Source organism: Mustela lutreola, chromosome 1 (genome assembly GCF_030435805.1).
Source record: "Mustela lutreola isolate mMusLut2 chromosome 1, mMusLut2.pri, whole genome shotgun sequence".
Classification (NCBI taxonomy): Eukaryota; Metazoa; Chordata; class Mammalia; order Carnivora; family Mustelidae; genus Mustela; species Mustela lutreola.
In genome coordinates, this window is record NC_081290.1 from 32753641 (window position 1) to 32781291 (window position 27651).

At 39.4% G+C, this 27651-nt stretch overlaps 1 protein-coding gene across 4 annotated transcripts in view; it reads left to right on the forward strand.

Moving 5' to 3' along the window:
* Positions 1-27651, forward strand: part of ATP8A1 (ATPase phospholipid transporting 8A1) — a 241269-nt gene that overhangs the window by 45198 nt on the left and 168420 nt on the right. For 2 of the 4 annotated variants that reach the window (XM_059162398.1, XM_059162414.1), the window contains exons 6-7: positions 19445-19485; positions 25833-25906. In XM_059162398.1, the coding sequence (XP_059018381.1) occupies positions 19445-19485; positions 25833-25906 (115 nt within the window). The remainder of the gene's footprint in view (positions 1-19444; positions 19486-25832; positions 25907-27651) is intronic. The other 2 variants (XM_059162405.1, XM_059162424.1) reach the window with 1 other exon arrangement.

Sequence of the window (27651 nt, forward strand, 5' to 3'; positions counted from 1 at the left end):
TTGTACAATTTATTAGCATGACACTTAAATTCACATTAGAATGATTTACAGTGGTAATACTTTCAAAAGAAAACATTTTTAATACATTTAAGTGCCTCATAGCAATGTGTTCTAAAATACTGACCATGAAATCAGCAGATGTTTTGACATGTTAAGTGCTGCAAGATGTCTGTATTTTGTTGGTGATCAATAGATGTTACTCTAGGTAAGATTGATAGAAAACAACCAGATGTGGTGTTACTTGTTAAAAGGCATGTTGGAAGTACTTTGTGTTATACTGTACATACAGATGATATATACTCAGAAATAAACAAAAACCTGGCCAACTTCTGGGAAACACATGACATTTTGACATGGCACTTTTGTTGTGGGTCTCTTTTTGACACAGAAAAAACCAAAATGACCTCTAGCACAAGAACATAACTAGACCATAATGCTCTTAGATTTAAGAAAGAAAAAAAAAAAAGGCATCTGGGCGGCTCAGTGGGTTAAAGCATCTGCCTTTGGCTCAGGTCATGATCGCAAGGTCCTGGGATTGAGCCCTGTATTGGGCTCTCTGCTCAGCAGGGAGCCTGCTTCTCCCTCTCTCTTTCTGCTTCCCTCTCTGCCTACTTGTGATCTCTGTCAAACAAATAAATAAAATCTTAATAGTAAAAAAAAAATAGCCAGGAACATGTGAAGTAGACATCTCATCTCATCCCTGAGCTTGCCTGCCCCATCTGAGAATCTCATCCCTCTCTGAAGTTCCCTGATAGGATAAGGATCAGCCTTGTCTGCCAAAGTTAGCTGGTGATTAAAAATAGTATTTTTATACTGCTGTGATTTTTATGGGACCTGCCAAATACCCTGCTTTTCTTCCAAAGGGATCATCTGCTTATGCCCTCCACTAAAAGGATTTTCTGCTGATTTTTTTATACAAAAAGGTACATTTATTTAAGTATCACTTAATAAATTAACTAAATATTTACTGAGATTCTTTATTACAGGACATGTGAGAAAGCATAAGATATGATCTTGTACGGATCAAAATGAAAGATTTGGATTAGCTGATCTCAGTGTCTCTCTAGATTTTTCAAAGTGACAAATAATGCTTCCTATATTAAGTCCTGTATGGATCTAAAAGGAGAGAAAATTTGGGGGTAATTTGAGGTTTATCTTCAATCTTAGGGAACACTTCGAATGAGTAGAGACATCCAAATGGGAAGACCTTACACATATATTGAGTGAGAAAGAGGGAAGAGAGGTTATCTTGAACAGAAATGAAGAAGGCTACTGAATTGCCTTGTTGAACCATTACCAGAGTGTCAGATGAAGAAAGGAGATTCATGTCAAAGGGAAGCAAACACATAATTAAAAAGGAAAGCCAAGGTCAAATTTTCCAGGGCCTGAATCCCAACTGAAGGAGATTCCAACTTTTCTTGAGTATGCTGAGTAGCTCTTGAAGGTTTACAAGCCAAAAAGAGACAGGATGACCATCCAGATTGAAGTTGGAGAACAGAGTAAGAGGCTATTGGTAGCCAGGGGAACAAAGGAACTCTAGGAATTTGGGTGGGAAGAGACAACAAAAGGAATTGAAAGGGTAAAAAATCCAGATGTTACTGGTACTGGTGTTTTGGACAGTATGCAAAAATACATTTGCATTTGTTGCCATGTTGCTTAGGATATTTAATAACAGCTTTTGAACCAAAAATATGTAACTGTTTTTTCGATACATAATGTATCTTGTAGCTATCTACAAGAGCTATCTTCAGGGACTAGCAGTTATTAATCCTCGAGCCTTGCCCCAAGAAATCAATAATGTTTAACTAAAGAGCAACCATCATAGCTATAATGATTTTAGGCTACTATACCTTGTACTGATGGGTTTCCCAATATTCCAGGTACTTACCTACTTCCCCAAATACTCCCTTTTTTCTTCTATTTAGAGAAAATATTTCTTGATTATCATTCTCTGTTCATCAGTTTATCCTGGATTAACCAGATTAGCTCTATGGCTAAAAATGAACAGGCAAGTAAGAGGGAAAGCTTCCCTAGTATATAAAACTCAGGTCAAAAATAAAACATTAGGACTTAATAGCTATAAAAGCCATCCTAAAATCAACAGAAAACTTAAGAATTCTATATCCAAGAAATTCTGACTTTTAGTTTGATACTTAAGTTTATTTTCTGAGGGAATAGTATTTTTTTTCTTTGCCTCGCTGAATGTTGGTTATCTTTTTGTTTTGCAGTTAATAAGAGATAACAGAAATGTTTTGAGTAGGATACTGTTTGCTGTAAGATAACTGAAATTGCTTAATACAAAAGCCATCTGTTGTCGTTAGACCAGAATGAAATTCAATTTGCTTTCCTGAATTGAGACAAGAATGGATGTAGGAGTGGGAAGGGGGTGCTATTTTTTGACAGATAATTCATCTTTTGGCAGGCAGTTGAAGTATTTAACTTAAATTTTCATTTTATAAATGTTTACCAAGACCATATAATATGTGAGAGGATACCTTTCTGTCAGATTCAAATATTAATCCTCTTTCCTTAGAGAAATTAGTATTTGTCTCCTCATTTTACATCGAAGCACTAGAGTGTCTTTTTTTTGTCACTCCCTAATGAGTTCAAAAATATAAATTCATAATTTCATTTATAACATTTTCATCCACTTGACTGTAGACTATCTGATGCCTCATTTTCATCATTATGCAATTTCATCAATGCAATTATGGATTTGGGACCTAACTCACAAATTCATAAACTTTACCTTTTGAGCCTATCATCAGCACTTATGGAAACAAGCCATTTCTTGTCCTAGAGACAGAGAAGTTGCCTAGGTAGACGGTTCAGTGGGCTTACAATGCGAAACTATATATTGCTCTCTGAGGACCTTCCTGCTGAGGGAGAGCAAACTGATGGTCAGAAGCCCAGGGAGTATGAGTGAACCTTTGAGGATTGTGGTTCACTCCTCCCAATGAGCTGTGATTGCTTCTCTGGGCCCCCGTGTTTTTCTCATGTGATGGTGTGCATGGACTACATAGGTGTATCTTTGTACTCCCCAAACCTCTTAGCCCAGAGGCCTGTATGGGTGGACGAACCTCTTACCACGGAGAAACTCGAATGCAGACAGAAAAGCAAAAAGAGACTAGAAATGAAAGGAGCCTTCTTGGGCACCTGGGTGGCTCAGTTGGTTAAGCGACTGCCTTCGGCTCAGGTCATGATCCCGGAGTCCCGCATCGGGCTCCCAGCATCATGGGGAGTCTGCTTGTCCCTCTGACCTTCTCCCCTCTCATGCTCGCTCTCTCTCTCACTCTCTCTCTCAAATAAATAAATAAAAATCTTAAAAAAAAAGAAAGGAGCCTTCTTGAAAATTCATTATCTGGGGTGTAAACAAGACAAAAGGCAGTGTTTCAAAACACTGTGTCCGAGACTGATTTGCAGACACTGATGAAATGCTAATGCAATGGAAGCTTTTGCTGTCTTTTTACCTTTGCTGCTGAAGTGATATCATCGCTTTGCCTTCTATGAACACAGTACTGTGTCCACTTACCACTTCCGTTACTGAAAGCTTCAGAGCACTGCCAAGCTCAGAATGCCCTGGTTTTCTGTGCATCTAAACTAACCTTCATTTTCTTTTATTTTTTCCTCAATACTTGAACTAAAAGCATTTGATATACCTCTCTGCACGTGTCTACACACACACTGGGGGCAGTGTATCCCTCATCTGGGTTGTTTTGCCACATTTAGCTCTGCAGGAATTTGCAAATTGTAAATTCATTATTATCATTCTAATATGTAAATTGAAGACAATCTCTGATTTTATGATAGTGGTTGAGCTAGTTCTTTTTCAATTGTAAACCCATATTTACATTTTTTTTTTCCTTGAAGTAAGCTATTGTGCCTAGTGTGCCAGTATTTCAAGTGGAAGGTAGTTTCACATAAAATCACAGTGCAGAGCCCTGGGAAAAGATGGGCCTCAGGTGCAGACTAAAGAAGATATTGAGGATCTTAAAAATTAGAATTAAAAAAAAAAATGCCCCCTAATGGAATAGATTTGCTTTAAAAAAAAAAAAATTCCGGGTTTGGGGGCACCTGGGTGGCTCAGTGGGTTAAAGCCTCTGCCTTCAGCTCAGGTCATGTTCCTGGGATCGAGCCCCACATCAGGCTCTCCGCTCGGCGGGGAGCCTGCTTCCTCCTCTCTCTCTCTGCCTGCCTCTCTGCCTACTTGTGATCTCTCTCTGTCAAATAAATAAGTTAAAAAAAAAAAAAATCCCGGGTTTGGATCTCTTCCCTGAAGGATGATGTATATACATTCCACCAGTGAGACTAGATGGGAGGTAACCTGTGGTTCCTAGTAACCCATCAGTCACCTGATTTGATGCTATAGTTGAACAAGGACCACCATTAATTATTAGTTGGTCTGTTTCACACCTGGTTTTATTTTGTAGCAGCCATTAGAGTCAGTTTTTAATAAAGTTGTTTTTCTCTGTTTTAATTGAGAAAAGGACCACAGCAACTAGGCATGTAGCTGAAAATCTCAGATCTTATCTTGAGCTCTGTCTTCCTGACTTGGAGCTACCTCACCCTTCTCAGAAGTGGAAGTGAGGTGGTGGGTGCTGATAGCTGCCAGGAGGCTGCTTCCCTGCGGGGCACAGAATCACCTTCCTGCCCACGGAAACCAGTGCCCCCTCAAAGCTCTTTGTAGGAAGGGTGTGCAGTTGTCCTGGGTGGACTGGTGATAAGCGTGAAGTGATCACTCACAGGCTGAATCCCTCTGGAGGAGTTCATTCCATGCTAAGGGACTTACGGTCATACCAGGCTCCTGCTTGTTGGAAAAGCCGAGCCACTGCCTTGGTGTCTCCCTGGAGGTAGCCCTGTGTCAGAGCCATCCTGTAGACCCGAGTAGACACTCTGCCACGTGGGCATCGTCTTACCTATAAATAGCTCTTACGGAATATTGTTTGCATGATCTGAAATATGAGGCTTAAAAATTGAGCACATGTATGGCCTAAATCTTGTTTCAGCCCCTTATAAGATCGTTAATATTTTCAAATAATTGCGAAGATCTTAGGGTGCGTAAATTGAACTGGTTAGGTATTTTCAACAGTAGCTCTGGAGAGAGAGCCCACATTTATCTGAGGGGAAAGAGAAGCCCAGATTGTCTTTCATTTGGCCCATGAATGAAAGTTGCCCACTGAGGAGCAGACACGCACTGAGGAAATTTAGGGCCGTTGTTAAAGTAAGAAAGGAAAATCAGGTGGGCCTCCGAGCGTTAGCTGTCTCACTTGAGGGAGTCCTCACTGAGCATATACTCTGCGGAAGACCCAGTACAGAAAAACGCAAAAAGAAACCAGGCTGTGTTCTTGTTCTCCATGAAATTAGGATCTCGCAGAGAGGAAAGATGTTCACCAGTTCTATGATGCATATAATTCTAGTTGCTAGAACAACTAGAAGGGGCCAAACGAGAGCAGCAGGAATTCCAAAATGTCATTTTCGAGGTTTGTGAAGGATGAGTGGGCTTTTCCATAAACAGAGCTATTGGGATGGTAGCAGTGGGTGATCCAGGAGGAGGTGGAAAGGCAGAGATGTATCGTGGGAACAGCAAATAGTCTATTTTGGCCAGAACATAAGATACCTGTCACAGAGCAATGGAGGCAGGGGTGGGAAGGCAAGTTAGGGTCCTTTTTTGGATGCTTTTGAAAACCAGGGTAGAGACGTGGAAGGAATTCGTGGAGAGTATGGCTACGTTCCTAGTTGTACTTTTAGAAGAAGAATTTGACAGCTGCGTGGAGAGGGGGAGGTGTGAGGAGCAGAGAGATTGACTTTTGATTAACCAGGGAGGGGGCTAGGGCGGTGATGATGGGAAGGCGAAGAAAAACCCACAGCAGACAGATCCAACTAGACTCAGGCAAAGGCGAGAGAATCTTGTCAAGCACCAAATGCTGGCAAATTAGACTGGGGCACCCACTGCGTCCAGCATTTAAGAAGTCACGATTCTTCACAGGAGCTCCAGCTCTAAGCTGCGGAGCCCCAGCAAAACTGTAGGAACCAAAGCCCAGTTTCGAGAACAGTGGAATTATTTACTGCTGACGCAACGCAGGGAGATCTTTCTTTCAAGGAATTGTTCGATTAAGTGATTTAAAAAAAAAAAAAAAAAAAGCAAATGATTCATGGCTCTGGGAGCAGGATTGAGGAAAAACGTTTTGAGAAAAGGAGATTGCTGACTCTTTTGCCCTGATCATGTCTTCTCACCATATTTTTTTTTTTTATGAGTCACTCGTTCAAAAACAGCTTTTTGGATGCACCCATAGAGTTTCTATAGGCCTCCCTAGGGTCCCAGGATTCATTCATTTTTTTTTTTAAGATTTTATTTATTTATTTGAGCGAGAGCAAGGAGAACACAGGAGCAGGGGCAGAGGGAGACAGAGAAGCAGACTCCCCGCTAAGTGGGGAGCCAGACATGGGGCTCGATCCCAGGACCCTGGGATCATGACCTGAGCCAAAGGATAGATGCTTAATTGACTGAGCCACCCAGGAGTCCTGCTAGAAGTTTATTCCTAAGAAAGTCTCAGTGATGCTGATGCTGCTAGTCAGGCTGGCGCATTGTTAAGTCTCATAAATTTGGTGATAGAAATAGTATCAACTAATTGAAAAGCCGTATATAGAATATGGACGAGAGCAGTATTCAGAAAGTTCCATCCTTCTTTTTTGCTGATAGACTCTAAGCAGATGGTTATTTAACTTGACTTGTATATGCCAATTCATGGAGAAGAGTTTTGTGCAACCTCAATGCTTGCCACAAAGAGGTTTCTGCCTTACAATTGTCTTTAGAATGCCAGGGTCTACATAGTGAATGAATTGATGCTTTAATATGGGTATTCTGGCTTTCTTTCCTTCAAAGCCAGGGTCTCAGCTATGCCCGGCCCTCCTCAGTGCACTACAGCTCCCCTTCAATGCTTACAGCCAGGTAGGAGCTGGAGTGTACCACCTTTGCTGTGGTTTCTCTGTCCTCCGTGACATCAGGAGTGCCCATCATCCTTCTGGAGAACTTGCCTCTTGTTACCAACTTGAAGAAGAGGCATGTTTGCCCAGGAATGGCAGCCCAGTGATTCTTTCAGGAATAGCCTCAGGGGTGGACTGTTTCATTTGCAGGGGTGACAGCTTCTCCCTGAGAAGCTGGTATTAGACTCGAAGTGATTATCTGTACCTGTGTGACGTCTGATTGCGTCCTGAGAGACTGCCGGTTTCTCCAGGGCCTTTGATTAGGGAACTCCCAAGGGACTCTAACAGAATGTTTTCATTTCAAAAAGAAACCCATTACAACAAAGCTGTTCAGTAGTATCCTGCTAAGTAAAATCAGGTGACATTTGAGGTATTTGTTTAAAGTCTGAGTTCTTCTCTGCATACTGCCAGACTAATTAACTGGGTGACAACTGTAGCAGGTGGTTTTGGCTGGAACCACAGAAGAGGAGTTTTTTGCATTTAAAAGAAAGAGCTGTTCAAGCACCGTAGGACAGACAAGCCATTCTCCTAATTCTGCCAAAGCAGGCATCACCAATCATCTCCACAGCGCACCTCTTGAACTCTGATATTCTAGAGGTATAAAGTAAGTGTACCTTGGCCCAAGGAAGCTAAAAGCTCTGAAAAGGATGTGGCATAATTTCTTGCTTCCTCTTAAGCTGGTTGGAGCTGGGTCAGAGGAGGTCAGGGATTAAAAATAACTGTGTTGCTATTTCAGTCACCAGCATAATACATGTGATATGGCTTATGTTAATTGTTCTTTGGTTGGATGTTTAGGAACTACTTCCGAAGTAAAGACAACTGTGAATTATGTGATTGACTTTTATCCTTGGCCACTATTCAAGCCTTGATTTTGTACACAGAAACCTTTTTTATGTTGTGAGCTGGTTTTTTTTTTTTTTTTAATTTTTTTATTTTTTATAAACATATATTTTTATCCCCAGGGGTACAGGTCTGTGAATCACCAGGTTTACACACTTCACAGCACTCACCAAATCACATGCCCTCCCCAATGTCCATAATCCCAACCCCTTCTCCCAAACCCCCTCCCCCCGGCAACCCTCAGTTTGTTTTGTGAGATTAAGAGTCACTTATGGTTTGTCTCCCTCCCAATCCCATCTTGTTTCATTTATTCTTCTTCTACCCACTTAAGCCTCCATGTTGCATCACCACTTCCTCATATCAGGGAGATCATATGATAGTTGTCTTTCTCTGCTTGACTTATTTCGCTAAGCATGATACGCTCTAGTTCCATCCATGTTGTTGCAAATGGCAAGATTTCATTTCTTTTGATGGCTGCATAGTATTCCATTGTGTATATATATACCACATCTTCTTGATCCATTCATCTGTTGATGGACATCTAGGTTCTTTCCATAGTTTGGCTATTGTGGACATTGCTGCTATAAACATTCGGGTGCATGAGCCCCTTTGGATCACTACATTTGTATCTTTAGGGTAAATACCCAATAGTGCAATTGCTGGGTCATAGGGCAGTTCTATTTTCAACATTTTGAGGAACCTCCATGCTGTTTTCCAGAGTGGCTGCACCAGCTTGCATTCCCACCAACAGTGGAGGAGAGTTCCCCTTTCTCCGCATCCTCGCCAGCATCTGTCATTTCCTGACTTGTTGATTTTAGCCATTCTGACTGGTGTGAGGTGATATCTCATTGTGGTTTTGATTTGTATTTCCCTGATGCCGAGTGATATGGAGCAATTTTTCATGTGTCTGTTCGCCATCTGGATGTCTTCTTTGCAGAAATGTCTGTTCATGTCCTCTGCCCATTTCTTGATTGGATTATTTGTTCTTTGGGTGTTGAGTTTGCTAAGTTCTTTATAGATTCTGGACACTAGTCCTTTATCTGATATGTCGTTTGCAAATATCTTCTCCCATTCTGTCAGTTGTCTTTTGATTTTGTTAACTGTTTCCTTTGCTGTGCAAAAGCTTTTGATCTTGATGAAATCCCAGTAGTTCATTTTTTCCCTTGCTTCCCTTGCCTTTTGCGTTGTTCCTAGGAAGATGTTGCTGCGGCAGAAGTCGAAGAGGTTGCTGCCCGTGTTCTCCTCAAGGATTTTGATGGATTCCTTTCGTACATTGAGGTCCTTCATCCATTTTGAGTCTATTTTTGTGTGTGGTGTAAGGAAATGGTCCAATTTCATTTTTCTGCATGTGGCTGTCCAATTTTCCCAGCACCATTTATTGAAAAGGCTGTCTTTTTTCCATTGGACATTCTTTCCTGCTTTGTCAAAGATTAGTTGACCATAGATTTGAGGGTCTATTTCTGGGCTCTCTATTGTGTTCCATTGATCTATGTGTCTGTTTTTGTGCCAGTACCATGCTGTCTTGATGATGACAGCTTTGTAATAGAGCTTGAAGTCCGGAATTGTGATGCCACCAACGTTGGCTTTCTTTTTCAATATCCCTTTGGCTATTCGAGGTCTTTTCTGGTTCCATATAAATTTTAGCAATATTTGTTCCATTTCTTTGAAAAAGATGGATGGTACTTTGATAGGAATTGCATTAAATGTGTAGATTGCTTTAGGTAGCATAGACATTTTCACAATATTTATTCTTCCAATCCAGGAGCATGGAACATTTTTCCATTTCTTTGTGTCTTCCTCAATTTCTTTCATGAGTACTTTATAGTTTTCTGAGTATAGATTCTGTGTCTCTTTGGTTAGGTTTATTCCTAGGTATCTTATGGTTTTGGATGCAATTGTAAATGGGATTGACTCCTTAATATCTCTTTCTTCTGTCTTGCTGTTGGTGTAGAGAAATGCAACTGATTTCTGTGCATTGATTTTATATCCTGACACTTTACTGAATTCCTGTATAAGTTCTAGCAGTTTTGGAGTGGAGTCTTTTGGGTTTTCCACATATAGTATCATATCATCTGCGAAGAGTGATAATTTGACTTCTTCTTTGCCGATTTGGATGCCTTTAATTTCCTTTTGTTGTCTGATTGCTGAGGCTAGGACCTCTAGTACGATGTTGAATAGCAGTGGTGATAATGGACATCCCTGCCGTGTTCCTGACCTTAGCGGAAAAGCTTTCAGTTTTTCTCCATTGAGAATGATATTTGCGGTGGGTTTTTCATAGATGGCTTTGATGATATTGAGGTATGTGCCCTCTATCCCTACACTTTGAAGAGTTTTGATCAGGAAGGGATGTTGTACTTTGTCAAATGCTTTTTCAGCATCTATTGAGAGTATCATATGGTTCTTGTTCTTTCTTTTATTGATGTGTTGTATCACATTGACTGATTTGCGGATGTTGAACCAACCTTGCAGCCCTGGAATAAATCCCACTTGGTCGTGGTGAATAATCTTTTTAATGTACTGTTGAATCCTATTGGCTAGTATTTTGTTGAGTATTTTCGCATCTGTGTTCATCAAGGATATCGGTCTATAGCTCTCTTTTTTGGTGGGATCCTTGTCTGGTTTTGGGATCAAGGTGATGCTGGCCTCATAAAATGAGTTTGGAAGTTTTCCTTCCATTTCTATTTTTTGGAACAGTTTTAGGAGAATAGGAATTAGTTCTTCTTTAAATGTTTGGTAGAATTCCCCCGGGAAGCCGTCTGGCTCTGGGCTTTTGTTTGTTTGGAGATTTTTAATGACTGTTTCAATCTCCTTACTGGTTATGGGTCTGTTCAGGCTTTCTATTTCTTCCTGGTTCAGTTGTGGTAGTTTATATGTTTCTAGGAATGCATCCATTTTGTGAGCTGGTTTTTAACTTCACCAGAATTCTCTGTTATTCCCTGTGTCCTAAAATGGGTTTGGCCTCCAGTCTGAAGAAGTTACACGCTTCTAGTCTTTATTGCTGGGTTCTAGTTTTATATTTCAAGAACAAAAGAAAAAAAGGAAGAGGAGGTTAAAAACCTTTTCTTAGTTCTTATGAGTCTCCAGGTGATGCTGATGCTGGCTGGGGTCCCTAGACTACCAGCTGAGCTTCGAGAATCTGGTACATTCAAAGAAATGTTACTGTACTTGACTAGGATTCTAACTCAGAGTAGAGACATAAAGGTAATTTCTACTTTGATCAGTCCAGGCCACTGTAACCTTCAGAGTAAATCAGGATCCATCCAATGGACAAAAGTCAAGTGAAGTGACTGATAACAATGTGTGCTCGTCTGGGCTTATAGTCAGTGGAACTTCATACATGGCTAGTGAGAGCATGGACTGCAGATGATTCTTAGGGAAGTAATCCGGTCATATCTGTTAAAAGTTCAAACACAAATGCCCTAGAGCCAGCAACACCCCTTTAAGGATCATGTCCTATAGAATACAGCCATAGAAATATATTTCAGTGTTGTTTGAGGTGGTAGAAAAAAAAAAAGGAAGTCAGAATTCCCATTAATCGGAAGATAGTCAAATACGTTCTGATAACAGTTTTTGTGTAAAACAGTTCTTTACAGCTGGACTGGAATAGCTATGTGCTTATCTCAGGGATTTCCTAGGGCCAAGAGTGGAACAAGATAGACCAGCTAGTGATTTGTAATGTGCTGTCTAGGGTTTGAAACTCCCCCTGGTGGCACCCAAGACCAAGACTTCTCTGCTTAGATTAAGGGTTGTGTATTTGTATCAATTGATGGCTCACTTGGTATAAACTGTTACATAGTCTGCCTTGGCTAACTGGGGCTGTAAACGACCCCTTGGAAACTTTTCCCCAGGCTTCCTTGAAATTGAGATTTATCGAACATATCTTGGAGATTCGAAATACGTGTCCTAGGTGGATATGATGAAATGTCCCAGGAAACATGTATGTCTCTGGAAACTGTGCCTGGAAGTTTCTCGGACCACCATGCTATCCGTTTTCTGCTGGATCACATCCTCTGTCTTGATGACACTTTTTGTGGGTCTGTCCTATAGAATTTTATGAAACTGTTCGGTTATCTGACTCATTGTAATGGACGGTCCCTATAGTGTTGTTTTTTTTTTTTTTTTTTCAAAAATGGGTCATCTCTGCTTTGTCGTGAGAACATCTATGACATGTTAAGTGGAAAACCAAGCTGTAGAGGAGTAAATTTGTAGAGGAAAGAAAACAAAAGTCCCTGTGTTCATGTTTGTCTAGAGAAAGGTTTGTGAGGATGCACCAGTTAGTATTCCTCATGTTAAGAAACTAGAATGAGGGGCGCCCGGGTGGCTCAGTCGGTTAAGCGTCTGCCTTCAGCTCAGGTCATAATCTCAGAGTCCTGGGATCGAGCCCCGCATTGGGCTCCCTGCACAGTGGGAGCCTCTTCTCTCTCTCCTCCCTGCTTGTGCTCTCTCTCACTGTCACTGTCTGTCCCCCTCTCTCTCAAATAAATATATAAAATCTTTTAAAAAATAAATAAAATTTCTTTGTCATGTAAATTTTTCAGCAAGCCCCATTTCCCTTGTATCTCTTCAAAAGTGAATTTTCAGGAAACGTTTGGGTGGAAGCAGAGAGCCTCTATCCCCAAGAGGTGATACAGGAGGGCAGGTGAACTGAGAGAGAGGGAAGTGCAGAAAAGTCGGTTAGGGGAAGGAGGTAGGTAGGTTCAAAGGCACAGGAAGAAGTGGTGGTGGCACCTGGGTGGTTCAGTTGGGTAAGCATCCTGGGGTTTCCTGCGCGCCAGCCTGCTTCTCCTTCTGCCTGCTGCTCTGCTACCTGTGCGTGCTCTCTCTCTCTTTCTCTCTCAGATAAGTCAATAAAATCTTTAAAAAAGTGATGGGAGCAATGTTGAGGGGAAAGGAGCAGCAGGGAGGGAAAATCGAGACATGAGGCAGATCTGAAGGATTGTTTATGGTACTGCAGAAGGTACCCCAGGTTTCCACCTTTGTTACTGAGCAGGGACTCCCTGGCATGGGCTGCGGAGTTTGGCAAGCCTGTTAGGACACCTCCGTCCTGTTCAGGGGGACCCAGTACAGTGGTTCGGGCTATTTTTAGATGTGAACTAACAAACATCTGCAAAGCAGCAGCATTTCAAGGAGGGCTAGTTCATTATTTTCTTTTTTGAAGATTGATTTATTTATGTTAGAGAGAGAGCATCAGTGGGGCAGGGACAGAGAGAGAATCTTTAAGCAGACTCCCTGCTGAGCGCAGAGACCATGAGGTAGGAGGCTCGATCCCAGGACCCCGAGAATGTGACCTGAGCCAAGAACAAGAGGCCAGAGTTTAACTGACTGAGCCACCCAGGTGCCTGGGGAGGGCTGGTTGGGATTACAGATCTAGAAGCTGTGGACTGGAACTGACATCATAGGATACTCATGTTAGTGCATCTGATGTTACATAAACATTTCCAACGGCTCCCACTGGAACCATTTTAGGAACTTACAAAACTGAGTCTGTTTTAAGCAAATGTTTAAGTAGTTCATTGGCATCTTTTTAGGTACCGTTTTTATTGAGTTATAATTCAAATGCCATAAATTCATTATTTTCAAGGATATATTTCAATGTTTCATGTAGTCACAAAGTTATAGACCCATTACTGCTGATTCCAGAATATTTTCATCAACCCAGAGAGACACATATATGTAAGCATTCATTCCCTACACCCCTCTTCCACAAGCTCCTGACATCCATTAATCTATATTCTATATCTATGGATTTGTCTATTCTGGATATTTTATACAAATGGGATCACATAATGTGTGGCCTTTTTTTGTCCAGTTCTTTTCACTTGACATACCCAAGGATTCATTCATGTTGTAGCACCTATCAGCATTTCATTCTTTTTTATGACTGAATAATATTCCATCATTTGGATATACCCCATTTTATTTAACCATTCATGAATTGATGGACATTTGGGTGGTTTCTACCTTTTGGCTATTGTGAATAATGCTACAATAAATATTTCTGTTATTATGTAAACATATGTTTTTAGTTCTCTCGGATATATACTTAGATGTGGATTTTCTGGGTCATGGTAGCTCAGTGCTTAACTTTCTGAGGAATTGCCAACATGTTTTTCTAAATAGCTATTTAAAAAAAAAAACAACACTGTGTGCATGTATTCTTAACATAGGACCTACTGGGAGGCAGAGTTATATCTTTAGTAAGTCTGTGTAACTATTCTTGCGGTTTCATATGATCTCCCAAACACACCAGTGGATCCAGTTTTCCATCCAGCAAGGACTCACTGAGCACCTTTTGCATCACGGTGTTGTTACACTGGGAATTGAGCAGTGACTAGAATAGAGAATGTTCCCATTGTCACAGATCTTACAGTCTGGGGCACGAGATAGTCCTTACATAGCCCTTTATGTAAGGGCTATCTCGTGCCCCAGACTGTATAGTATATAGTAAAACTGCCTCAAGTGCTCTGAAGGAAAAAGTGCAATAAGCTTATTTAGACTTTAGGGTAGTGGGAAAGGAGTGGGCCTCACAATATGTCCCCTGAAAGCTGAAGATCTAGAGTTTAAGTAGGAGTTACTTAGATGAGGATGGAAGGAAAGAGTGTTCCAGTCGTGGAAACATGCAGTTTTGAGACAGGAAAGAGTATGTTGCTTTCACACAGAGCTATGGGTAGGATTTAGGGGGAGAGGAAGGAGGTAATAGCAGAGAGTAGGCAGGAGCTGCTAATCAAAGGTCTTCGAGGTGCTTTGACTTACTTCATGAGCCAGGAGGAGACAGTTGAATAGTTTTGATCAAGGAGTGACCTAATCTTGTATAGAATATATGTAAGGATGTGAGGACTGACACATTGTAATCCATAGTTGTACATTATATGTAAAATCATTATGTGGAGAGCGCCTGGGTGGCTCAGTGGGTTAAGCCTCTGCCTTCGGCTCAGGTCATGATCCCAGAGTCCAGGGATCAGAGAGCCCAGCATCGGGCTCTCTGCTCAGCAGGGAACCTGCTTCCTCCTCTCTCTCTCTCTCTCTCTCTTTGCCTACCTCTCTGCCTACCTGTGATCTCTGCCAAATAAATAAATAAATAAATAAATCGAATCATTATGTGGAGTCACTGGAGCTATACTGTAGAAACTCAATTTGAAAAAGATCAAGAGTAAATGTGGGAAACTAATGGTCAAGCCAGCTGGGACACAATGGTTGCTTGAAGTAGGAGTGTTGGTGATGGCGGTGGTGGAGGAGATACAACTTGGCAGAATTTGAGATGCTTAGGGAAGGAAATCAACAGGAAATTTTTAGTAGTAAAAGTTTTCCTGATTTTCTGGGGCGCCTGGGTGGCTCAGTCCATTAAGAGTCTGCCTTTGGCTCAGGTCATGGTCCCAGGGTCCTGGGATCGAGCCCCACGTGGGGCTTCCTGCTCAGTGAGGAGTCTGCTTCTCTCTCTCTCTCTCTCTCTCTCTCTCTGTCATTCCCCCTACTCCTTTGCACGCTCTCTCTCACAAATAAATAAAATCTTTAAAAAATTATTCATGGTTTTCAAAAAAAATTTTTTTTGCAGAAGAGTTTAAAAAGCAAAGAAATGAACAGTGAGGCATATGACCATAATAAAACCACCGCAGATCACAGTATGGCATCGTTAGTGAAAGGAAGTTAAGTTTCTTAGAAAGTATATTGTTATAAAAACAAGAAAACCCTACCCAAACTAATACATGAATTCAACAAATTTATAAGATGACAGGGTCATTGTATGAAAGTTTAATTCATATCTGTATATTACCAATGGCCAGTACAAAATGGAGTAAAAATACCACTTACAGTATAAGAAAAGTTTACCAAATATCAGTAAGTAAATCTAATGAAAGACCCATACCCTGTAAACTACAAAACATATCTGAGAGAAGTTAATGGAGATGTAAATAAATGCAGTGATACAGTTTTGTCCCTGAGTTGAAAGACTCACTCAAAATCAAAATCCCAGGAATCCTCAAATCCCCAAAATTAATGATTTGACTCTAAAATTTATATGGAAATGCAAAGAATTTAGAGTAGCCAAACAGTATTTAAAAAGAACAAAGTGAGGGGCATCTGGGTGGCTCAGTGGGTTAAAGCCTCTGCCTTCAGCTCAGGTCATGATCCCGGGGTCTTGGGATCGAACCCCGGGGTCGGGCTTTCTGCTCAGCAGGGAGCCTGCTTCCTCCCTCTCTCTCTGTGCCTGCCTCTCTGCCTACTTGTGATCTCTGTCTGTCAAATGAATAAATAAAATCTTTAAAATAAAATAAATAAATAAAAATAAAAAGAACAGAGTGGACAACTTACCTAGTTTCAAAACTTACCATAAAGTTAGAATAATCAAGATGGGGTATATTGACGTGAAGATACGCAAATTGATCAGTAAAATACAGAGTCTAGAAATCTATTTACTATAGCACCATGTTAATGTAATTGGGAAAAGTCAAGTCTTTTTTTTTTCACTTTGAGAAATACACGTATTTTTTTCCTCAAATTTTAAATTCCAGTTAACATTCAGTATATTAGTCTCAGATGTAGAATTTAGTGATTCATCACTTACATACAAACAGAATCTCAGATGCATATTGTATAAGTCAATGTATATGAAATGCAAGACTAATCTATGGTGACTAATTTATATTTGCCTCTGAAGATGGAGGGATGGATTTTAAAGGAGCATAAGGGGTCTTTCCGGAGTTTTATATCTCATTGTGAGTGGTGGATTCACAAGTGTTTACAGTTTTCAAGACTTAAGAACTGTACATTTTGTTATACCTCAGTCAACAAAAGAAAACCTCGTAAGCGTGAGCTAGACAGTTGCCCTAAATAAGGGAAGCAGACCTGGAATGAAGCCACAGGAAGCCATGAACACAGTGATAGAATGGTAAGCCCCTGGAAAGAGGCAGCCACCCCTCTCGTCCAGGCATGGGTGGGAATTGATGGACCTGCTGAGCTTTCCAGATAAGCTGATGTCTTTGTTTTCATGCCACATCTCAGTTGTAGAAATATTGGACAACTGAGTTTTCAAAAACTTAAGTATTTCAGTTGGGGGTGTGTGTACTAATATGAGATAGAATCAGAAATAAAATAAATGGCAGTGAAGGGCTCTACCTGCTGTTTAAATTTTTCTAATTTATAGTGCTGCAAGGTCCTACTGGGTATTTACCCCAAAGATACAGATGTAGTGAAAAGAAGGACCTCTCTACCCCAATGTTCATAGCAGCAATGGCCACAATCGCATAACTGTGGAAAAGAGCCAAGATGCCCTTCAATGGATGAATGGATAAGGAAGATGTGGTCGATATACACTATGAAGTATTACACCTCCATCAGAAAGGATGAATACCCAACCTTTGTATCAACATGGACGGGACTGGAAGAGATTATGCTGAGTGAAATAAGTCAAGCAGAGAAAGTCAATTATCATATAGTTTCACTTACTTGTGGAGCATAAGGAATAACATGGACAACATTAGAAAGAAAGGAAAAGTGAATTGGGGGAACCAGAGGGGGAGACAAAGCATGAAAGACTGTGGACTCTGAGAAACAAACTGAAGGTTTTGGATGGGAGGGAGGGAGGGGGGTGGGGTGAGCCTGGTGGTTGGTATTAAGGAGGGCACATATTGCATGGAGCACTGGTTGTGGTGCATAAACAATGAATCTTGGAACATTGAGAAAATAAGATAAAAATAAAAGGGCAGGGGCGCCTGGGTGGCTCAGTGGGCTAAAGCCCCTGCCTTCGGCTTGGGTCATGATCCCAGGGTCCTGGGATCGAGCCCCGCATCAGGCTCTCTGCTCAAGCGGGGGCCTTCTTCCCCCCTCCCCACCCCGCCTGCCTCTCTGCCTACTTGTGATCTCTGTCTGTCAAATAAACAAGTAAATCTTTAAAAAAATAAAAAAATAAGAGGGCAAATAGGGAAATTAAATAAATAAATAATAAAAATAAATAAAAATTACCCTAAAATAAACTAATTAGATTTTCCTAAAAAATAAAAATCAAGTGCTGCAAAGTTTAGCACCATTATTGACAGTGTCAGTGCATCTTGGTTAGGGTCAGACAGAGCAGCATTTGGCTAGCTGTCTTTGTTGAGTACTGACCATACGGTAGCTACTGGGGTAAGCTGTTAAAGGACAGAGTGCTCTCATTTATTCTTTATTCTTGAACACAACTAATTTTGAGGAAGCCACTGCTAAGCAGCGGCAGGCGACATCTAAACCCCAAGGCTCTTTTACTCTTTTTCTCATGCCCTGACCTTCTCATGCTCAGGAAACAACATCAAAGAGCAGGTTTATTCCTGAGATCGGTGTGGTAAATGCTGTGGGGATTTGAGTTTTGTGTATTAGAACTTTTAGATGCCTGTGGTTCCAATCCTTGACCCATAACTGTATGATACTGTAAAAACTATAAACTTTAAAGTAAAAGTTATAGGTATAGATACTATATTGGAAATATTTTAGTGTTAGCACTTCAACTTGGAATTATTATTATTTTTTAACTTAATGAAATTTATTCACCAAAACACACTGTAGGATATTCCTTGTTGCACTTATTCATTTGGTTAACAAGCATTGGAGTGTCTTCTGTGCTAGGAGTTTTGATATTGAGTTTCTATGAGAAGATGAATAAGACAGAGCCCTGTGCTCAAGAAGTTTGAAACACAAATAGATTGCATTTACATTAAAATAATTTATAATACTGACCACAAGACCAGTGTCATTAATGTTAGATTTGCTATTTAACATTTGGAGATAATTATCATCGTGATTTACTTCAGAGGGCTCAGGCTTCAACTTTTCTAATATCAAAAGAAACTGAATCTAATGTTTTATACCTATAAATTATTCATCCTGCAAATATTTACTGTACAACTACTTTGTGCCAGGGACCGTGCTGTTTCCAGGGTATGTAATATTAAACAGAGCAAATCCTAGCTTTGTCTTCAGGAAATTTACATCAGGTTAATTTGTGGACCAACTTTGACTTATTCCTTTTCTTAAGTACTAAGTGCTCTAAAGGTATACTGAAAAATTTGACTGCTGTGACACAGTAATAAAACACTAATAAAAGACCCCTCTATCCTAATTTAATAGTATTCTCTTCTTTCATTTCTTCTCTGTAAACCAAATATGGAAACTTCTGCAATTTTACATTATTCTAAAGATAAAGATGCAGATTCCTTATCTGTTTATGTGTTAAATTCTTGCTAACCAATTTGAAATCTATTTCTCTTGTGCTTGTAAATCCTTTAAAAAAATTGCTACTGTTACGACTTCTGAAATAGTTTTTAAGCTTGTCACTCCCTTTTCACATCATTTTTGTGGCTCTCTCCTCCAGCTGTGGCCTGTAAATTCTATGTACTGAAGAAAGCCCTGGTATCACCAATGAGATTACCATCTATAGTAAAGTTCCATAGTGGGATCTAAAATGTGCACTGGTTTTTCTAATTCTTTGTATAATTTTATACATCTTTGCTGTCATAAATAATTTTTAAACCTGTAAAAATTGCTGCTAGTTAATTTTTTTGAGGCTATCCATTTAAAATGATCATTTCCTCAGAGGCAGGCTTTTGGGAAGTAGTAAAAATGTTATTAAAAATGTCACCTTTTCTCTTTCCAGTTTTGAGAAATGGTGCTTGGGAAATTGTGCACTGGGAAAAGGTATGCATTGATTTTTATTTTGTTCTAGAAGAATTGCATAGATGTGTACTCTAATAGATGTGATTTTTGTATAAATAATATTTGGAACTCTCTGTTTTTCATAGGATAATTTTGAGTACTGTTTTCATAGATTTCATTTAGCCATGAATTTTTTTGTGTTGAAACTTTTTGCTTTAATCATCTGCTGTCCAAATTTAAAAAAAAAAAAATCAGAGTTCTGAAATTTCATTTGCAAATTTGATTTCAAATTCCTGTATTATGGCTACACCTTCATAATTCCTTTTTTAAAAGAAGCTTGCTAAGCAAACATTATTTTCTAATGAGCTGGAAATCAGTTTCATAATATCAAGAGGTTAATATGCTCACAGGATGTGTACCATGGTTAGTGAACTGAGTCATAATTTTATAAGTGTTATTATCTAGGTGCTTTTCAGACCTCAGTTTCAAAAGGTAAGCCACTGTTACTAGTTCTCCTTAAGTCCTGGAAGACCATTAGCTCTGGTCATTCACAAGCGAATATTTTTAACTTGGTGAGACTTTTGGAGGCAAGTCCACTCTCCCTGAGGGATTTTGTTTCCTGAGATTGCTGGGCACAGTGAAGGTGTGATACAGACAGCATACTTGCCCTCCAGTATTTCCCAGCAGGTTAAAGGCTATGCCCTTAATACTGCCTTGTGATGTTCATAGTTACCTTGTATCCCTGCAGGAATAGGATTCCCTCTCAGTTAATTGTGTTTTTATTGATTTTAAATCAATGGCCAAAATAGAGATTGACATCTCCCTTTCTGTATGTTTGGAAACTTACGATCTCTCTCTCTCTGATCTTTGACATAAAAGTAACAAGGAGGAAAATACCTTGGTTGTGCTTTCCCTATTTCTGTGATAGTCTCCTCTCAGAGAAGCAAGGTAAAAAACGAGAAAGCTCAAAAAGCTGTCTCAAAAGAGGTTTCTTTTATGCTCTTCTTCGGCTCTTGTGGATTTAAACATTGTAGACGACTGGTAGGATATAATCAAGTACGGCGAATTGTATGGTAAAGGTATTTCAGTGACTGGGATTGTTTGAGTAATTAGCATAAACACATATCCTAATAAACTGATGTAACAGTCTCTTACCATCTACCCAGAGTGCTTGTTCAGAAAATAAGCAGTCATAAAGTCAGGAGATAAGCATCCAAAACTTCGCTCTTAAATTAATTTGTTAGGGAGTGCCTGGGTGGCTCAGTCAGTTAGGTGTCTGCCTTTGGCTCAGGTCATGATCCCGGGTCCTGGGATGGAGCCCCGCATCTGGCTCTCCCCCCAGCGGGGAGCCTGCTTCTCCCTTTGCCTTTGCCCTTCCTCACTGCTCATTCGTTCTCTCTCTCTATTTCTCTCTTGTCAGAACATCTGATTTTTCTAATGTCTTTTTTTTTTCATTATTTCAAGACCGAGTGGATTATTGTAACTCTTCCAACTTTTCGTAGACAAAAATTATTACCAGTCCATGATTACCCATACTGCTAGTATTCTCAGTGGTCTTGAAGATCAATGCCACACCTTACCTGGGCATCCCACTTTGAGAGGCAGAGGGAAAAAATTTAGAGTGCCTCCAAAAGTCACCCAACCAAAATGAGCTGATGTTACTTAACAATTGGAATTAGATACTTAATTAAATAGAATAATAAAAGTTGGTTCAATGATGAATTCAAGATAAATATTCAAAGATTAATAGCATTCTTTGCAGGCAATATCAAGTTAGAAAAATACAAGTGAGAGATCTCTTTCTTCATTGCATGGTGATGCTTAGAAATAAATTTAAAATACATACATGACCTTTGTCAAGAAAACATCAAAACATTGGATGTTTAAGATTCACATAAGTGGGCAAATATGCCTTACTCCCAGAAAAACTAAAAACATCAATTGTTCCAAAATAGTGATATAATATAATCCCAGAGAAATTATTATTTTTTCCTCAAGAGTTGACTAAATTATTTATCTTAATTTCAAAAATAAACAATTGAGAAAATAGACTATTTTGGAAAAATGAACTGTGTGCAGGGATGAATAAAATGGAGAGCAAAAGTTATTAAAATTGTGTGGATCTATTGCAAAAATAGGCATGGATGAACAGAGTAAAAATAGAATGAAAAAATATTTTCTCCAAAAATAGAGAAAAGGGACTAGGATGCTCTGATATAAAACCCATTTAATATGTGATAAAGGAGAGAAAATCATTGATTAAAGAATTATTCAATAAATGATGTTGGGATCACAGATTTGTAGTTTCAGGAAATAATACAGTTTATATCTAACTCACATCCCATGCTAAAATAAATTTCAACTGGCTTAAGTTAAATGTTAAAACATTGTTTTTGAAAAACCTACAAACAGAATAAGAACTTTAATAAATATTTGGAGAAGAGAAAGATCTCACGGTCTCTGGAATTTGAACATATAAAATTTAAAACAAATATACAATAGAAACTACCGCTAATAAGTAGGCAACATATGGAAAATAGTTGTACCAAGTATAACAAAAGACTGAAACTGCTGTCATATAAATAGGAAATAAAAGTTGGCAGTTAGCAAGAAGACATATAATAAGCAGCCAGACTCAGTATAATATTCCACCTAGTAATGAAAGTGGCAAATTTAAACAATATTGATGTCTCATTGGCTATATTTATTCTTTACTTGAGGATTTTTGCTTTATGAACTATTTCATTCACATACTAATGTGAATTAGCAGTTTAGGTCATCATCCTGAGAACCATAAAAATGGGATTCTGGGAATTTATCCCAAGAAAATAGTCATAATGTAAGGGGGAAAACCTGTACATGTACGAGAGTGTCTACTGTAACTTTATTTGTAAAAATGAAAAGTTAGCCTATGTGGATATCCAACAATAGGGAAAGCATTTTTTAAAGGATGACATTCTCCATTCTGGCATATTTTGTGACACATTAAAGCTATAATTTCAAATACTGTGGCATCAGAGAAAAATTTTATACTGTTCATTCAATAAATATGCATTGAGTATCTCTGCCAAGCAGTGAACTACCAGCAGCTAGCAAGACATATGAAGGTTCCTGTGTCATAAAATATAATCATAGGTGAAAAGAACAGAGCCATGTATACTAAGACATCAACTAACGTACAAATGGTTTCCTGGACACTAAGCAGACAGACGTGAAAGCAGACTTGCTTGTTGGGTTAGCCAGAATGTGGGGCAAGTCTTTTCTTTAAGCCTATGTCGTATATTGTGCAATTAAAAATAAAATCAATAAACCAAAACCAAGAGTCTGATCCTCCTGCCAAAGTAATATGATAAACCATAGTGCAAATGGGCTTTAGTTCAGGACTTGCTTTCTTTGTTTTTCTCATGTGTGGCTACTGTGGCCGCATTTTAATGGTCCTCAGAGGACCTTCAGATTTGCACAGGGTACATCCAGCCATTCACAGATGGGCCTACTTCAGCTCTCAGACATGAATGGTTTATCCCTCCGGTTTTGCCCCGAAGCCTTCCCTCTGTTGTATAAGGTTAAATTGCCAGTGTCTGCTTTTCCAAGAAGGTTATCACAATTACAACACCCCATATAAGCCACTGCTTCTCCAAGCTTGACAAGTCAGCTACTGTCTTCATTGTCCTTAACCACCAAGGCCAGCCCTTCAAGGTGAGATGCTGCTGAGACCATTCCCAGGCTTTGGAGACAGTAGCAGGTGGAGAATTTTGGAGGAATCCACACAATGTGGCATGGAGTGGTGGGCTGTATGCAAGTTTCAAACTCGGCTTTAGTGCATGAAGTTTGCACCCTTAAATGTATTTCTTCAGATTAAGAATTTATATCACCAAAAATTCCTTAGTAAGAATAAATATGCTGGGGCGTACAACTGGACAAAGATTTTGAATCAGTCTATTCCATTTGAGAAGCCTACCCTTTTACATAATCCTCAGTTACAGGTGCTCCTGTGGTGATTCGAGAAAGCTCCAGGCAAGTAGCCTGAAACCCTAAATACCTCCTTAATTCAGTATTTGGGGGACTAACACTGCGTTGTTGTGTCATTTCTCCACTGAGAAGATGTGGTCAAGGAATTTTTGCCATCTCAATTTCCCTTCTGTCTGTTACTCTTCTGCACAAACCAGTCGGGAAGAGGTGAATGCCACATTAGGAGCTCAGAACAGAAAAGAGAAAGAGAGGTACCTGGATATGTTCGAGAAGTGATCTAAAACCTAGGCATCATAAGCGAGGAGCAAGTAAGTTCCCAGCTCTCCTCATACTCCTGCAAGAACTACTTCAGCTCTCAGTAAGCCTTTCCCAGGCCACTGAGTCCTGACATTAAACCTTATAAGGTGCTAATGGCCTGTTTTTGTCTTCAGCTTAATGACTACAAGCCTTGCTTTTGTCTTGAGAATGAATAAAGATGTTAGGAAAATAGCAGGATCAATTTGGGATTTTTTTTTTTTACATCTAACCAGTAAACTCTTCCACTATAATGTAGACAAATATCCCAATTTTATGAAGCATCTCGTCTAATTAGAGAGCAATCCTGAACACACAAGAGGAGATTAAAGAACGTGTAAGAGCAAGTTGCCAGGGCAGCAGTCTCTAAACGCTCCAGTGGCCTGACACTTCTTGATCCCAGGTGTTGTCAGGGGACTGTCCCAACGCATTAAAGTCCAGTTTACCCCTGTACTTGCTGGATGGTGGTGGTGGTGGTGGTTTTTTAATTTCCCAATTTGCCCTGTTTTGAGGAAGGAGATGTATGATTCCAAGGTTCCTGGAAATTTGTCAATTTCAAATCATTGCAGCTAAAATCTCTTTGGAGGGGCATCTGGGTGGCTCAGTGGGTTAAAGCCTCTGCTTTCCACTCAGGTCATGGTCCCAGGGTCCTGGGATGGAGCCCCAGGTTGGGCTCTCTGTTCAGCAGGGAGCCTGCTTCCCCCTCTCTCTCTGCCTGCCTCTGCCTGCTTGGGATCTCTCTCTGTCAAATAAATAAATAAAATCTCTTTGGAATCCGAGCTTCCCTACCAGAATAACCAACATACGAACCATAGACTACAAGACCCCCTCCAACCTTCCCCAGCGTTCTTCCCCCAGATATGTAGAGCAGACCCGGTGGGCTGCCTCTGAAAGAGTGTTTTTTTTTGTTTTTGTTTTTTGTTTTTTTTTTGATGCCCACTGAGGACACAGTTCTGACCTTCCCCCCAGTAAAGTGTTGTTTTGGGATTCAGGAAAAAGTAAGGAAAGGAAAGAACAAAAAGGCTTTAACAACAACAACAATAAAGGCTTTTCTTCTTTGGATTAAGTATTGAAACTTATTTGTAGGTTTATTTGGCTACTAAGAGAGAAGGCACTTCCGTGATACAGTGCCAGCGGTTATCAGTATAACTTGGTTAAGTCCTTTCTTAGTTGGAGTCCTATTGTTTGCTTAAAAGCTCTGGGACAAGCCTATCTCTTGAATCACTTCTAAAGAGTTTCTGGCCTTATTGCATCTTCGTCTTTAGGCCATGCTCACAAAAATGCTACCAGGTAGCAAAACCAGGAAAAGATTAGGCTGGTTTATTTTTTGTTGTTTTTTTGTTGTTTTTTATAAAATACAGGGACGCCTAGGTGGCTCAGTGGGTTAAGTCTCTGCCTTCCACTCAGGTCATGATCTCAGGGTCCTTGATTGAGCCCTGCATCAGGCTCTCTGCTCAGTGGGAAGGCTACCTCCTACTCTCTCTCTCTGCATGCCTGCCTCTTTGCCTCCTTGTCTGTCAAATAAATAAATAAATAATCTTTTTTAAAAAAACCAATATCATTTACTATATTTACTTATGCACAATCAGGCTTTGCAGACAGTCAGATAGAGGTTTGAGGGTAAGATCTTCCTGTCACTGTGATGTTAGGCAAATCAGAAGCTAAGATTCCTTTCTTCCTCCCTAAATTGTAAATTATAACTAACACCTATTTCGTAAGGTCATCTCATGAGGAGTAATAATCATATGTATGAAATTTGGTTTTTCTGGTTGCATTGAGATTTCCTTAAATAGGGTAAAAATAACACCAGGTAAGTTCCTCCTTTTTATTTTTATGTCATAGAGAGAGACTATGAGAAGTTGAGATGTTGATTAAGTGGATGAAATAGGTGAATTTATTAAGAGAAGTCATCTAGTTGATTAAACAAAAATACAGTGTTCATAACTTAAAGGACTGCCCCATCCTTGCCCTCACTCCTAAATAACTTTATGCTATTTTATATAGACGTGTGGTTCTTGTTTGCCAGTAACCATTTTTTACTGTATTCTATGCTTAAGTACAGTGGGTTGTGTATTTGTAACAATCTTTCAATGCAGATAATTAACCAATTCCCAGTTTTCTTTCAGGTAAATGTTGGAGATATAGTTATAATAAAAGGCAAAGAGTTTATACCTGCTGACACTGTACTTCTCTCATCAAGGTAGAGATACCTACTGATGCTCAAACAGTGTAGAGGATGGTTTCTCTACCCTGCATTGACCTTGTGATTTCTCCAAGGAAATAAGGAATAAACGAAGAATTTAAAACCTCTTTCATGATTGTGAATGAAACATTAAAAAAAAAATCAATTGGACTTAACGGATTCTTTCATGCTTGCCATATAGAATAAGTGATAGGTACTATATTGTGTAATTCAAAAGTTACAATTACGGTTAAGAGTCTACTCTCTCTGGATATGTCCAGATCCTTTTCTGTGGACCACTAACTCCTAACATGTCCTGTCATTTCTCGTATATAATACATGGATTGGGTTCTATTGATTTTATCTTGCAATCCTTGTTCATGATAAATTTCTTCATAATGCATTCATATATCCCTCCAAGATTCCTTGATCTTTATGGTGCATTAGTACAAGGAAATGGATGAATGATTTCTTTTTTTTTTTTTTTTTTGTCATCATACCTTTGAAATGACATACTCTTCCAACAACAACAACAAAAAAATTGTTTTGCTTTTTTAAGTTCTGTCTACGGCTGAATTTAAGATAATTTCTATTTTATTCATCTTTAAGATAGTCATGAATTAGTATTCAGAACATATGGCACTGTTAACCTTTAAAGAATGTGATTTTCAAATGGTTTGGGATTTAAAAATTGTAAAAGTAGTCCTAATATAAATTAAGAAAAATGTTTTTTTTAAATATCTTAGAGGTTGTTTATCATCATTTCCTTGGACAGTTTTATTTGTAAAATCCACATATAAATATGGACAGTGTCCTTTTTTCAAAATCTGTTTAATCAGGTCATTATTTAAAGTGATTAGATTTATAACAAGTTAGTGAAACTTAACTGAGCAAATAAGAGTTATCTAAAACTGAAGTAGAGGTGCCAGACCACACGTGCCTGTGAGAGAATGAGCTTAACAGTCAACTTACTGTCGTTCACATCAGGTACTAGAGAAAGCTTTGCTCAGGAGGTTACAGAAAACCAGGGTTTTTCTTAACCTGGCTTTGTGATTTTGAACAAAACAGTTAATCTCTCAGGCCTTGATTTCACATCTTTTAAAAATGAGGAAGATTGGGGCACCTGGATGGCTCAGTGGGTTAAAGCCTCTGCCTTTGGCTCAGGTCATGATCCCGGGGTCCTGGGATCGAGCCCCGCATCGGGCTCTCTGCTCAGCAGGGAGACTGCCTCTTCTCTCTCTCTCTCTCTCTCTCTCTGCCTGCTTCTCTGCCTATTTGTGATCTCTGTCTGGCAAATAAATAAATAAAATCTTTAAAAAAAATGAGAAAGATGGAGTAAATGATCAAGCTCTAATAGTTTCTGACTCTCCTTTGTATTTAAATTTGGTAATCTTCTAAATTTTAAGAATGCCTAGCCAAAAGAACCACGTGCCCTTTATGCTACTAAGTAAAAGGCTGATAAATGCAGTAGATGAATGACTGTCTCAATTTCATCTGACGAAGTTCAAAATGATAGTGAAGCACTCCAGCAATTTAAGAAAGTAAGGATGTTCTCCTGTTTAAGTGTGTCATAGAGACATAACTTACCATGGAGAATATCATGTATATGAACCATGACAATATTTTTTTTTGTATGCTCAGAAGTATGAAGATAGTTGATTACATTTCCCCTGACTTTCTACTTAATTCTGAAAGTTTAAAAATATTTTTCGGCTGCCCCTATCCAGCCCCGAAAGTTCCCAGAAAGTTCCATGCTCAAATTT